Consider the following 12505-nt stretch of genomic DNA (forward strand, 5'->3'; position numbering starts at 1 on the left):
ACTAAGTTCAATTCCCAGGAAAGAGAGGTGGATCACGAGGATCGCTTACATACCAGATCTTTCCTAGCCAGAATATCCCTCTATCGTAATTTAATAGCACAATAAATCACTACAATGACACTTGCAAAATATGCAGAACAAAAATAAAGAACACTAGAATTTTAACGAGGTTCAGCAAATTTTGCCTACGTCCTCGGGCACTACCAAATATATTTCACTCCAAAAATACAAGTGAAAGTTTACAAATAGGGAGAGAGAACAATTGCCTTAAGTAGAGAATGGCAAGTGTGGGATGAAGAAAGTAAGAAATGGTTAGGCCTATTTATAGTTGAGGTTCAAGGATCAACTTGCAATGTTCCTATACAATTAGGGACCAAAATTGCAATTATCCCATGCCAACTTTTAACCCAACTTGCCAACCAATTTTACTTTCTACTTTCGGTGCCCACCCTTTTTGACTTTTCAAACAATGGCTGGGTTCCAATACACATCGATATGTTGCGACACGAATCTCTTGTTTGAAGTTGCGATATAAATTTACTATTTTCAAAATCGCAACAACAAAGTCTCAATGCCATGTTCTTGTCATTGATGTTGCGACATGAGACTTTCATGGTCGCAATGCCAATTTGATAAAATTTGAAAACTTTACATTTTAATCCTCAAATGATTTTCAGGTTATCATAGGAACTTTTGTAAGCTCGTGTAATCCCAAATATGAATATAAAGCATGTTATATTGATGTATTAATTGGAATAAATTGTATAAATTATGGGAATGTATCATAATTGTAGTTGTAATTGTTCCAGCAACAAACGTAACATTTTATAACTTGAATCCGATAATCAAATCGGATATAGTGTTACATCTACTCTACTCATAGAAAATTTCCTAATTAAAAGATTGATTCCTTCAAAATATGATCTCACCTCACTCTATGTATTGTGGTGATGCTTTGGACCTCCCATCTGAATGTCATAATTTTACTGATTGGCTTATTAGATGTTAAATGTGTTAAACTCATGCCATTATAGTACACGAAATAATATTTAAAAAAATAAAAATACCACATTAAAAATTCGATCAAAGTAGACATGCCATTTATGATATTATCTTTTAATTAATTCAATATAGATTAAAATATTTCCCATCCATCGAAGTCTTTTTTTTCTTGAGAAATTCAATTGGTTTAAATAAAATTAAAAGTAAAGATTACGGTTAATAGTAAGTATTTCTTTTAATAAAACAAGCGGGTGATGATTTTAATTAGAGGCACACATACATCAAAATCATACATATTTATTCAAATACGGTTTAGATTTCTGCTTTTTAGATTTTAAAAATATAGGTTAAACTGTTAATATTATTAAAATTATTTTGTTAAATTCAAGTTTATTATAATGTTATTTTTTTTAATTAGGGTTAACAATTTAACTTGAATTTTAAAATCTAAAATTTAATAGGATTAAATTCCTGAAAATAAAAGTGCATGGATTAATTTCAAATTTGTAAAGAATATAAGGATCTATGACATATTTTAACCTTTCTCAAATAACCTGACTTTTGGGCTTGGATAAGTAACCATCTTCGAGAAATTTAAATTTAACAAAAATAAATCCTGATTGGGATAAGCCCATAAATTGTGTGGCCCAAACCCATATTATTTCCCGCCAAACTCAGTCATTGCTTTCCCTCCAAAGTTATGCTTATCATCTCAGTTCTGCCCGCCACTCGATCGCCTCTCTTTCTCTCTCACACACACAGTTTTTGGTTTAGGGTTTTAACAATGGCGGATGCAAAGGAAATCTCTAAGAAGCGGAAGCGATTATCCTTTCCTGTAACTCGTTCGTTAATTGGAAGCTTCATTCGTAGCAAATCCCAGATTCAAAGCGGAAGCCAATCCCAACACGGTAGAAACCACCATGATCAGCAACCCATTGTCAAGAAACTGAAAAACAGCTTACCGGATGAAGATTCATCGATGGGGTGCGGTTTATCCGCCGTTTCCATCAAAGATCTCCGTTTAAGACGGGTCTTCTCTCCCTCTTCCACCGATGGAGTGATTCCTGACAGTTTCGATGATACTGAGAATCTGGGGAAACCTCAGATTGCTGGGATTCACTTGGTTGTAACTCAAGAACCGTTGGAAAATGGAAGTTTTAAAAAGTTGGATATGTCGAATGAGAATTTTGTGCAGTCGACACCACCAGATGCTGAGATCTTTGGAGCTGAACCAGTGGTTGAAAGAAACGGAGGTGAATTTTCAGATCAGTTCTTAGAGAAGAAGCCATGTGAAAAAGGCTTTCATCAGCAGAGAGATGCCATGAACAATTCAATGAAATCAGTAAGATTTTAATATAATTTTTTTTTCCGTTTAATTTAATGCTTGGTTGATACTTTTTGCTATTGGTTTTGTTTCTATTTTTGGAATTCCTCCTTAAATTGTATGTTTTTTTTTATACCCATATGAAAAATACACAATAATTATTGTTGAGTAGAGCTTTTAAATTGAGTTATCAAGCGAGTCGAGTTCAAGTATTTTAATTGATCGAATTTGAGTAGTTCAGTTTTTATTGTTATGGATATTGAATCAAGTTTCGAGTTGAGCTTGAGCTTCATCTAGTTTTAACTTGATTCAGCTTGATTATTAGTGCCTATACATATATTGCTAATTTTGTTTAGTAATGCTGGTTGCTCGTGTATTGTGGACTAGGTTCTTAAACCTTGTTCTCGTGCGAGGCTTTTCAGAACTCCAGGCTCATTCAGCTACAGAAGATTGCTTCCTTACTTGATGGATATCGAAAAAGATCATTCTGGTAAATTCTCTGCAGTTTTCTCTTTGCTTTTTCTCTCTTTCCAAACAATCAAATGTATTGTCGAAACTAAGACAAACATTCTTGTATGTGATCTTTACAGGTTCCCAAACAATGGGTCACCCTCAAAAACCCGAGAAGGGTTTCGAAGACGAACATCTCTTGGCTTCAAATGGTCAAAAATCATTGCCAGATAAGACAACTAGCTGCTCCTTGGTGGTTCACGATACTGATTCTGGTGAGCCGTTAATTGCGGCATCAGTTGAGTCCTTTACCTCAAGGGACGATGAGGCTTCCTCGATGCCAGTGGTTAATGGAGAAATTGAGAAACTTGAGTTGCAAGATTCTTTTGAAGGCCAGAATCTGAATTGTTTGAAAAATTGTTCATCTTCAACTATAGAGGATTCTCATTTCAATGAGGAAAATTTAGTTGGTGTGGTTTCTAGTAATAAAACATCGACAGATAAAATCGAGGTTGCAAAGATTAGTGTTGAACATCCTTGCAATGCTCAAAGTCTTGAAGTTTTGGACCAGAATTTGTCTACACTTAATAATACATGTGAATCTTGTGATTATGAAGTTACAGAAAGTTCTGAAGATGACACAAAGAGGTCTGAGATTCAAGGGATGCCGAAAGCCACCATTTGTAATTCCTTTGAATGTCAGCACCTGAATTCTGTGGATCCTGCATTATCTGAAACGGGAGGAAACGGAAAATGCAGTTTACAGCAGAGAGTTGACATTGATGGTGAAGTTGTGGAATGTGTTGAAGACTTAAGTGGAGAATGTATGTTGATGACACCGCCTGATGTCAATATGTCCTCCAAGCACGAGACTGATGGTAGCAGAGGCAACACAGTGGATAATGTTTCACAAGGTGTAGGTCAAGTTACTGAGAAGTCGACAAATGAAGCGCTTCACAGAAATAACGGTCATGGCCATGCTAAAAGCCCAGACTCAAGTCCTAAAAACAAGATGGTAAGCTTCTATCTACCTGCCAGTGTTTCCGGTTATGGTAGTTATTTGCAGTGTCTAATTTCCTGACTCTATAGGTGCATTTTATACTAATTAAAGATGAATGTTTAAAGACATTTCATGCTAATGTCACTGTGGCTGTGATGTTTAATAGGCTCCAAACGCACACTTGCATCTGAAGTTATCTAAAATTCCGGGTTCATTCAGTTATAGTCGGTTGCTTCCGTATTTGATCGATATAACAAGTCAAAACTCCAGTGAGTCCTAATTCAACCATTCACATAATACTGTTGTTTTACATTTAGATCAGAGCGTAAGTATTTTTAACCTTTTTCTTTGATTCTTTACTAGGTGCTTCTGGAAATAATCAGTCACTGAAAGTTGAGAAGAGTTCCAAAGAAAAGCCACTTTCACTGTTCATTACTCCTGCCAAAGACACATCAATGGTTACTTCCAATGACAAAAGGTGTCCTGTAGAGCGTCATAAGGGTGATGATATTAAGCTAGATGTGGTTGCAGCATCAGTTACGAGTACTTCTGACCATAAACCAACAGAGTCTCCTACTAAACAAGTAGCTGAATCCCCGATGATAATGAATCTACAAGAACCAGGACCACCTGTAAAACCTTCTGCATTGGATACAAGTCAGAAGTTAGAAACTAGGCTTAAAGATGTGGTTGAGTCGCCAGCCATGTCATCAAGCTCTCCAAGAGAAGAAGGTGCTAAATTGGTGGCTAATCAGTTACCTCTTGAAACGGATGTGAACTGCATAAAGTCTACCGAGAAATGCGCAAACCATGAAAAGCAAATAGAAGCTAGCTTTGTTGAAGCCTCTATGCCTCCTAGAATTCCTTCTGCTAGTCTTCAAAAGGGGATCCTTAAAAGAAACCCACGTGGATGCAGAGGTATTTGTACTTGTCTGAACTGTTCTTCATTTCGGCTTCATGCAGAGAGGTCATTTGAATTCTCAAGAAATCAGATGCAAGATGCTGAAGAAGTGGGTTTAGATTTGATTAAAGAGTTATCTTACCTACGGAATATGTTGGAAAAATCTGCTTTCGTTGCCAAAGATCAGACCAACATTTGCATCGATCAGGTGAATATGACATGAACACTTATTCTTATACTTAGCTTTCAAATATAGTGAGGTAACTGGAAATCTTAATCAAAATAATTTGCAAGTATCATAAAAAACCAAAATGCCTGAATGTGTTAGATGCTTTGCTTCTTTACCATATTAGATCACACACTAATAGCGCAGATGTCAAGTCCTTCTCTAAGACATGAAGTTTAACGTTCTTACAAAGTTTATTTTCATTTCATTATTATCCATGTACCTGTCATAGATTGTTCTCACTACAGAAGTTCGTGCTAAAACTCTAATATGCTCGATTCAGGTCAAGGAAGCTTGGAAGAAAGCCTCTGATGCTGAAGAACTTGCCAAAACCCGACTCAGTGAAATGAACTATCATCTAAACATTCACTGCAGAATCCCAGTTAGTACTTTACACTTTTCACTCCATAAAAGAACATCTCTGAATCATTTATCTGCCATTGGCCCTCCCTCCCCCACTAATCTCCTGCTAAATTACTACATATTAATATCATCTTATTGTTTCTTGCATGCCAAGCAATCTTACTTCCATCTTGTTCATGTAGTGTGAGCAGCGACCAAGCGTGAGATTTGCCGATTATGTTGAAGAACACGTCATCCATCCAATAGCAGACTCATCGAACAAATAGTTTCAACATAAGAGTTGTTCTTTCTTTGTAATTGTTACTTTATTAGTTAGCTTTGATGATGATATCCCCGTTTCATTTCCAAAATAGCGTCTGCTTATATTGATAGTGGTCACACGGACAGCATATTTGTACGCCATTTTTCCATGTAAGAGAAACAAAAAAGTACGTGAAGAAAAAGGTGATTTTTGAGTCACCATTCGATCAATTTCATTAGGTTGAATCTGTTATGTAATAAAAATAAATATTAAATATGTGATTTTAATATCATATAAGAGTATTAAACATAGTAATTATTTTATAAAAATAAGTATTTGACTTAAATGGTATTTATATTATTAAGTACATGTACAATTAGTTCAATTGGTGAAGTTATGGTAAAATTGAGGCAATTAATTAATTTGAAATTTTTATCTTTTCAAAATATTTAAAATTATCCGTTGAAGTAAATTGAAAAAAAGAGAGTAAATGATCAAATTTCTATAAAAGTTTTGAAAATCACAAAATTAAGGTTTTTAAAATATTTATTTTTCTTAAAATGTTTATCTTAAATTATGTTACATAAGATTTATCGTGTCATTTAACAATTAAATTAAGAATTTTAATAATGGAAGGACCTAATTGATATAACCTTAATAATTTGGAGATGTAATTAGAATGATTTGAAGTTTAAGGACTAATTTAAAATTAAAGTTATAGTTTAGGAATGTTTGGTGCAATTAACTCTTTTCTAAAATGAAAGTAAAGAGGCTAATCTCCAAAAAGTACAAAGAGTACATATGCTAAAAAAATTTATATGTTTTAATTGTTAATATTGTTAAATTTACTGGTATCATCTTTTGAAAATAAAAATAAAAATATTCATTTAATAACCATATAACAAAAAAAAAAAGACATTGTAATAGACTTGAGTTTAATGGAAGAAATTTAGCGGTATTAACAATTAGACTGCATTTTTCATTGTTATAATATTGGGGAACAAAATTTAAACTACTAACTATAAGTAGATAACAAAGTTTAAATTCATATTATTTAAATACTATATAAGAGTTTTAATCACTATTTCGGTGCAGGAGAACGTAGATTTCAGTGCGCTGAAACGTATTATCTTTTTATTTATGGGTTGGGGAGGGATTATAAGTAGTTCTAAATATTATGTCAAAAAAGAACATATATAATCAGAACTTATAATAAAATTATTCAAAAAAAAACATAAAATACACAAAAACTAGTAGCATATTTTAACTTCATAAAATATAGCAGATGGATCCATCAAAAGTCAATGATAGATAAAAAGGAAGATGAAGTACTGAGATGAAATTAAGTAATAAGTATAAAAAATTAAGAAACAAAATACTAATTTAATATGCTGGTTGCAGATAAAACCATATATAAACTCTGGGCAATGTGGTGTCTAATATCATTTTATTTTTTATTTAATATGATATAATATTGGATTTTAACTCCCATGTCAACAGAAAATTTTAACTACCGCTTCAAATTAATATAACTATTAAATATAAAAATAAATTTAATAGTTTTCTATTATAATCTTAAAATAAATAAATAAAATTTATTTTTATTTTACTTTTAATATTCCCCCAAACTTTAAATGTTTATAATCATCCTTTTTTATTCGGTTCTTCAATAAATTTTATCATTCCATTTAAATCGATTTTTATGTTTATAATGATTTTTTATTTCACATTTTGTCGTTATTAAAGACTAATCTTTTAAGATGATGATTTTTGCAGTCCATTTTTTAATTTATTTTTTATTAAAATCATTTCAAAAAAATTAATTTTGTTGATATATCTCTCATTTGGTTTGTATGTTAACATTTAATTCATTTTTAAAATTTAAAACTCTTTTATATATTTTTAATGATTTTAAAATTTATTTTCTATATTTTTTTGAAATTTTAAATTAATTAAATACTAAGATATCATCCAAATTGCTATATATCGTATATGTCACGTTAACAAAGTAAAAAAATCATCAATTTTAAGTAAAAAATTTAAGAGATAAAAAAACGAAAAATTAAATGAAAGAGTAAAAATAAATTTTTTAAACGCGGTATATTTTACTAAAATTTGTTAAGTACACAATTAATACCTATCTTTAAAGGGTAAAAAAGCAATCATGGCCTTATAATTCTCATTTAATACAAAAAAAGGTAAATCAATCGGTTCGATGAATTACTTTAAAAAAGTCAATTAATTAGTAAAAAAAAGAGTAGCAGAGGATTATTCATAACAAGCGCACATGGGGAACAGGATAATGCGTGATCACCATAAATTGTTAAAAGGACTCCATCACTGTTCCGTACAAGGTCCCTCTTATGAGTTAAGCCCCCCACCATTGAAACCGACAAACTGCGGTGTAAAAGTTCATTTTCTTAATTAAAAGACCCAATTTTTTGTTTTTTCTTTTCTTTGCTAAAAGCCTAAAACCCCATTGGACTTTTCCACACTATTATTAGCTTACTTCTTCAAAACCCTCAGTCTTCCCTGTGTTTGTTTCAGTTTTAACTGTAGAAAAGAAAAGCAAACAAAAAAAAAACCCTTTTCTTCATCTTTTTCTTCTTGTTTATTGTTCTTAGTTATGGACATTCAAGATCATGGGAAAAATCATCCCTCAGGTGTTTTTTTTTATTTTAATGTTTTTTGTCATTATTTTCTGGGGTGGTTGAAGTTTTTTTTTGGTGCTTTTTCTTGGTTACTCATTTTCCTGGAAAAGAAAAACATTTCTGGATTTTACTGTTTCTTGAAAAACTGCAACTTTTTCCCTTCATTATGCCTTTAGGGACTATTTTGTTTATGTGGGTTTTTTTTCTAGTTCTTCTTTTGGCTTCTAGTTTCTTATTTTTTTTCTATTTTTATAGACTCACATTATGTAAAAATATAACTGTCATTGTTTACAACGTTTTTTTTTCTTTTCATTTTTTCATATATTTTAAGGACTGGTTACTGAAATAAGCTAGATATTTGCAGGGCATGAGAGCCATGGAGGAGTTCATTTATGTCACAAATGTGGGTGGCCTTTTCCAAACCCACATCCAAGTGCAAAACAGAGGCGTTCTCACAAGAAGATATGTGGAACCATTGAAGGTTACAAGCTAATTGATTCAAGGGATATTATCACTCATTCAACTCCTTCAGATGAGGAACCACTTTCAGATGAGTCTCATAAAACCCCCTGTAAGTTAACCAAGTTCCCTTTTCTAAGTGTGTGAAAACAACACTCTTTGCATAAATGGTCCTTTCAAAGGTAAAAAGTTTCAATTTTGTGCCATATAAATGGGCCAGTTTGTTGTATTTTAAGGAGTTTTGGTGAATCTAGTTGCCCAACTTCCAAGAGTTATGGAAAAATCCAAAACTTTTGAGCTCATCATGGTGTCTTTCAAAGGTTAAAACTTTAATTTTGATAGATATAAATAGGCTAGTTGGGGACAATTTGTTGGGTTGTAAGGAGTTTAGGGAGAAGAACAAGATTCCTTTTTTTGGTTGAACTGATGAACCAAATGTATTGGTTTGGTGAATCTAGGTGCTCAAGTTCCTAAAGTTGTGGAAAGCTGTAGTTTGGAGAAAAATATTGGTGGAATTGGAGCAATGTCCAACAAATCTGAAGATGACGTCTTTTCGGATGCTGCAATGGAATTTCAAGATGGTGGATTTGGTCTCGGAAGGCTGGACAGTTTCGATCATCCTAGCAAATCAGACAAGGATCTTACTCCCGTTGTATCTTTCAAAGATTGTGAAGACACCTGTAAGTTCTTTTATGACGCACACTCGATGTGAATTGTTGTAGGTTACTTCAAGTGAGGTGCCGTTGTTAATGGCTTGTCTGAAAATTTTAACTTGTGTCTACAAGTAGTTGCTTTTGAAGTTAATGGCATATCTAATTTGCTTGTGGACAAATAATGTGAAGCTTATATTACACTAATGGTACCATCTAGCATGAATCTGGGGCTTAGTTTGGTTAGTTTATGCAGTCACTCTTAAGATGTGTGCACTGTATATTAATTTCTGGGTCATTTAACAGGTGATGTGATCCCAATCAAAATGGAACCTCTAATGGACGTCTTGGAAGAGAGTAGTAAAGTCGGTGGTGGTGATAAGATGGCAGAATACACTGTTAGGCAGGAGACTAATGCCGAAAAGATAGAAATGATGCTGGATGGAATTTCAGATTTGGGTCAGTTGGAGGAAGATTTTAGTGACAGGTTGGCTTCTAAAACATCCATTAATGAAAATGCTGAGCAAGAGAGTGATGGAAAGGGACACCTGGGAATTAATTTAGAACAAAATCTAACAGATGTTGTGGCATCAAACAGGGTTCATGCGTGTGTAACATCTGAAAAGACGGATGATATAACTCCTGAGACTCGGTTGGTTGATAGAGTAGTCAAAGTAAAAGAAAATGATGATAAATTGCCTCTCAACACTGTCATTAATGATCTTTCGGCTAAAGATGAATCCGCAAAAGATATTGATGCTTCTACATATAACTTTCAAATACCGACTGATGCAGCACAAGATTCAACTAAGGTGTGCGATAAAACAGAGAAGGAAAATGTAAGTGTTTATGCGCTAAAGCATGAGAGTTTTAAAGATCATAACACGGTGAAATTGCCTCAATCGAGGGCCTTAGCTTCTGAAGAAATAATAGTTGATGAGGAAGATGAAGTCAAAGACCTTGTTTCTCAGGAGATATGTGATACTTTGTCATTAAAGCAGCTGGATAAAGACAATGAGGCAGATGCTTCGTGTATTCATGTTGCCGAAGACAGCTATAAACTTGGTGGAAATAAAGAAGAGGTTGTTGAAGGGAAAACTGATGTTATTCAGCTTGATAAAGGATCTGATACATTGGGGTCTTTTGTTGATGATGATACAACTAAGAACAAGAAGGACCTGGAAGTCTGGTATCTCAAAGAAAAGCAGCCTGTTTTGGTTTCTCATACTGATGTTGAGTTAAATAATATATGTGGCAGTGATGATATGGACGTTCCTCAATCGGGTAGAAATGGGGCTCATATAACTGAAGATGAGAACACGGGAAGAATTGATGATGAAAATTATGTGAAAAAGACATTAACGTCAAATGAATCTACAAACGGTTCTTCTCTGTCCCAAACCAACCCATCATCGAACTTACTTGATGTTGAAAATTCTGCATCTGAATCTGTTAGCCTGCATCATGATTCCCCAGTTGCCGCGAAGGAAGATAATGATGAATATACAAGGGCCTTACCTGAGACTGAAGGCCCACACTTGAATAGGCCTTCAAACAGTCTCGATGACATGAAGGAATCCGAAATAAGTAGGGATATCAAGTTACAAGGAGAGTGTGTGGTCAAAAATCTTATGACTTCTGCAGTAAGCAACATTGAAGGAAATGAGTTTGAGAAAACTTCACAGGACCAATTGAAGAAAGACTCGATACATTCACCATCATTTGCTGAGCCTACGGGTCGAATTTCTGCTGCTGTTGATGATAGCCATACTGGAGAGTCCGGAGTGGATGCTTCCGGGACTAGCACACTAAGTTTGCAAGGGGAGGCTGATAATGGCTCTATTAAGCCTCAACTCGATGCACCCGTAGGTGATGTTTCAAAATCAAGCAGTCACAATGATAGTTTGGATGGTCAGTGGGGATCTGTTTCGGGTATGTTAGCATCTTCTTGCTCTTTAATATAAATTTATCTTAGCATGATGAAGAATTTCTAATCTGGCTTAACTAATCATTTATATAAACTTATATGAAGTTTAGAACCGTTCAATCTAAAGTAGGCTACTTCAGCTTTTAGGATTGATATCCATGTTTAACATTCACATCCAAGCCCGAGTAGCATGTAAAAGTGGACATTGTGTTCCAAGAATTAAGCTCATTTCTTTTGTTTTTGTGTATGGAACAGTTTTCTCGATGCAATCAGATAACCCGGCTGCAATCAACACTGAAAATTTATCACCAATTGGCTCACATCCGTTGTTGGAACCAGAGAAAGCCAACATAAACAAACCATCAGCAGTATTGGGAGAAAAACATTTCGATAAATCTGATGAATTCAAGCCACCATCTTTCATGACACTAGTTGAACCTGTAGGCAGCAACCAAAACGCCGCCGCTGCATCTGAAGTCCAGACCGCGCAGAATTCACAACATGCTGGCTGGTTCCCTTCTATTACTCACACGGCAAGTGAGTCACAAGGAAGAAAGAAGGAAGAGATCATAGCAAAAGTAAACAACTGGAATACAATGCAGCACACTCCATTGAAGAGCCTACTGGGTGAAGCCATTAATGAGACCAAACCAAAGTTCCCAAATTCCCCCAAGGCAGACCCAAGAGATGAAAAAGTAACGAAAGATAATGGAGGCATGGTTACCAAAGTTAGCTCAATTCTGGGACCTGAATCACCTGAAACTGAGCCAAGCAATGTGGAAAAATGGGATTCTCCTGCAAAGTATCAAGCTGATATTAAAAGAGAGAAAAGGAAAATGAAGGGTAGGCCACTCTGGACACAGTTTGTATGCTGTTCATCTGCAAATTAGGATAGGATCATAAATGCCTCTAGACATTATTGAGTGGGGGATTGCTTCTCAATGGCATTGTTTAATAGCAACTCTTTTATTTTTTTTCTTTTTAGCCTTGAATTTTTCTTATTCATGGGAATTTGTAGCTTGTAAATTATTTGGACAATTGCATTGTTTTTTTTGTTGTTGTTGTAGTACTAGTATATTCATCTTATTTAGTATACTATAATTCATTGTATCTGGGTGAAAAAAACAATAATTTACAAGTCCAAACAAATTATTCAAAATTTGCCATTAATATATGCTTACAACACAAATTGGTGTATCATGGTATTAGTGTGGAGCTACTAATTTGAATGACGAAATAAAAGGTTAATCATTTAGCACCAACTAAATTTCTGACTTAGGCCCAAAACATAGTGGCCTTGGCCCCCCCTGT

General features: G+C 34.1%; 2 protein-coding genes across 3 annotated transcripts; both read left to right on the forward strand.

Annotated features, from left to right (window-relative positions):
• Window positions 1–1702: 1702 nt before the first annotated feature.
• Window positions 1703–5737, forward strand: LOC107890508 (uncharacterized). Its single transcript, XM_016814972.2, has 7 exons — window positions 1703–2344; window positions 2714–2816; window positions 2917–3791; window positions 3943–4045; window positions 4140–4885; window positions 5187–5285; window positions 5449–5737. Exons 1-7 carry the CDS (start codon window positions 1703–1705, stop codon window positions 5530–5532), a joined length of 2652 nt encoding a protein of 883 aa, XP_016670461.2. The 3' UTR covers window positions 5533–5737.
• Window positions 5738–7893: 2156 nt separating this feature from the next.
• On the forward strand, window positions 7894–12248 carry LOC107890509 (uncharacterized). Of its 2 annotated transcripts, XM_016814975.2 has the most exons (6): window positions 7894–8170; window positions 8523–8729; window positions 9076–9297; window positions 9574–9754; window positions 9866–11199; window positions 11450–12248. In XM_016814975.2, the coding sequence occupies exons 1-6, from the start codon at window positions 8134–8136 to the stop codon at window positions 12082–12084; spliced, it is 2616 nt and encodes an 871-aa protein (XP_016670464.2). In that variant the 5' UTR covers window positions 7894–8133; the 3' UTR covers window positions 12085–12248. The 2 variants fall into 2 exon arrangements, with proteins under 2 accessions (XP_016670464.2, XP_016670462.2); XM_016814973.2 differs by having other exon boundaries at window positions 9574–11199.
• Window positions 12249–12505: the final 257 nt, after the last annotated feature.

This window comes from Gossypium hirsutum, chromosome D09 (genome assembly GCF_007990345.1).
Source record: "Gossypium hirsutum isolate 1008001.06 chromosome D09, Gossypium_hirsutum_v2.1, whole genome shotgun sequence".
Lineage (NCBI taxonomy): Eukaryota > Viridiplantae > Streptophyta > Magnoliopsida > Malvales > Malvaceae > Gossypium > Gossypium hirsutum.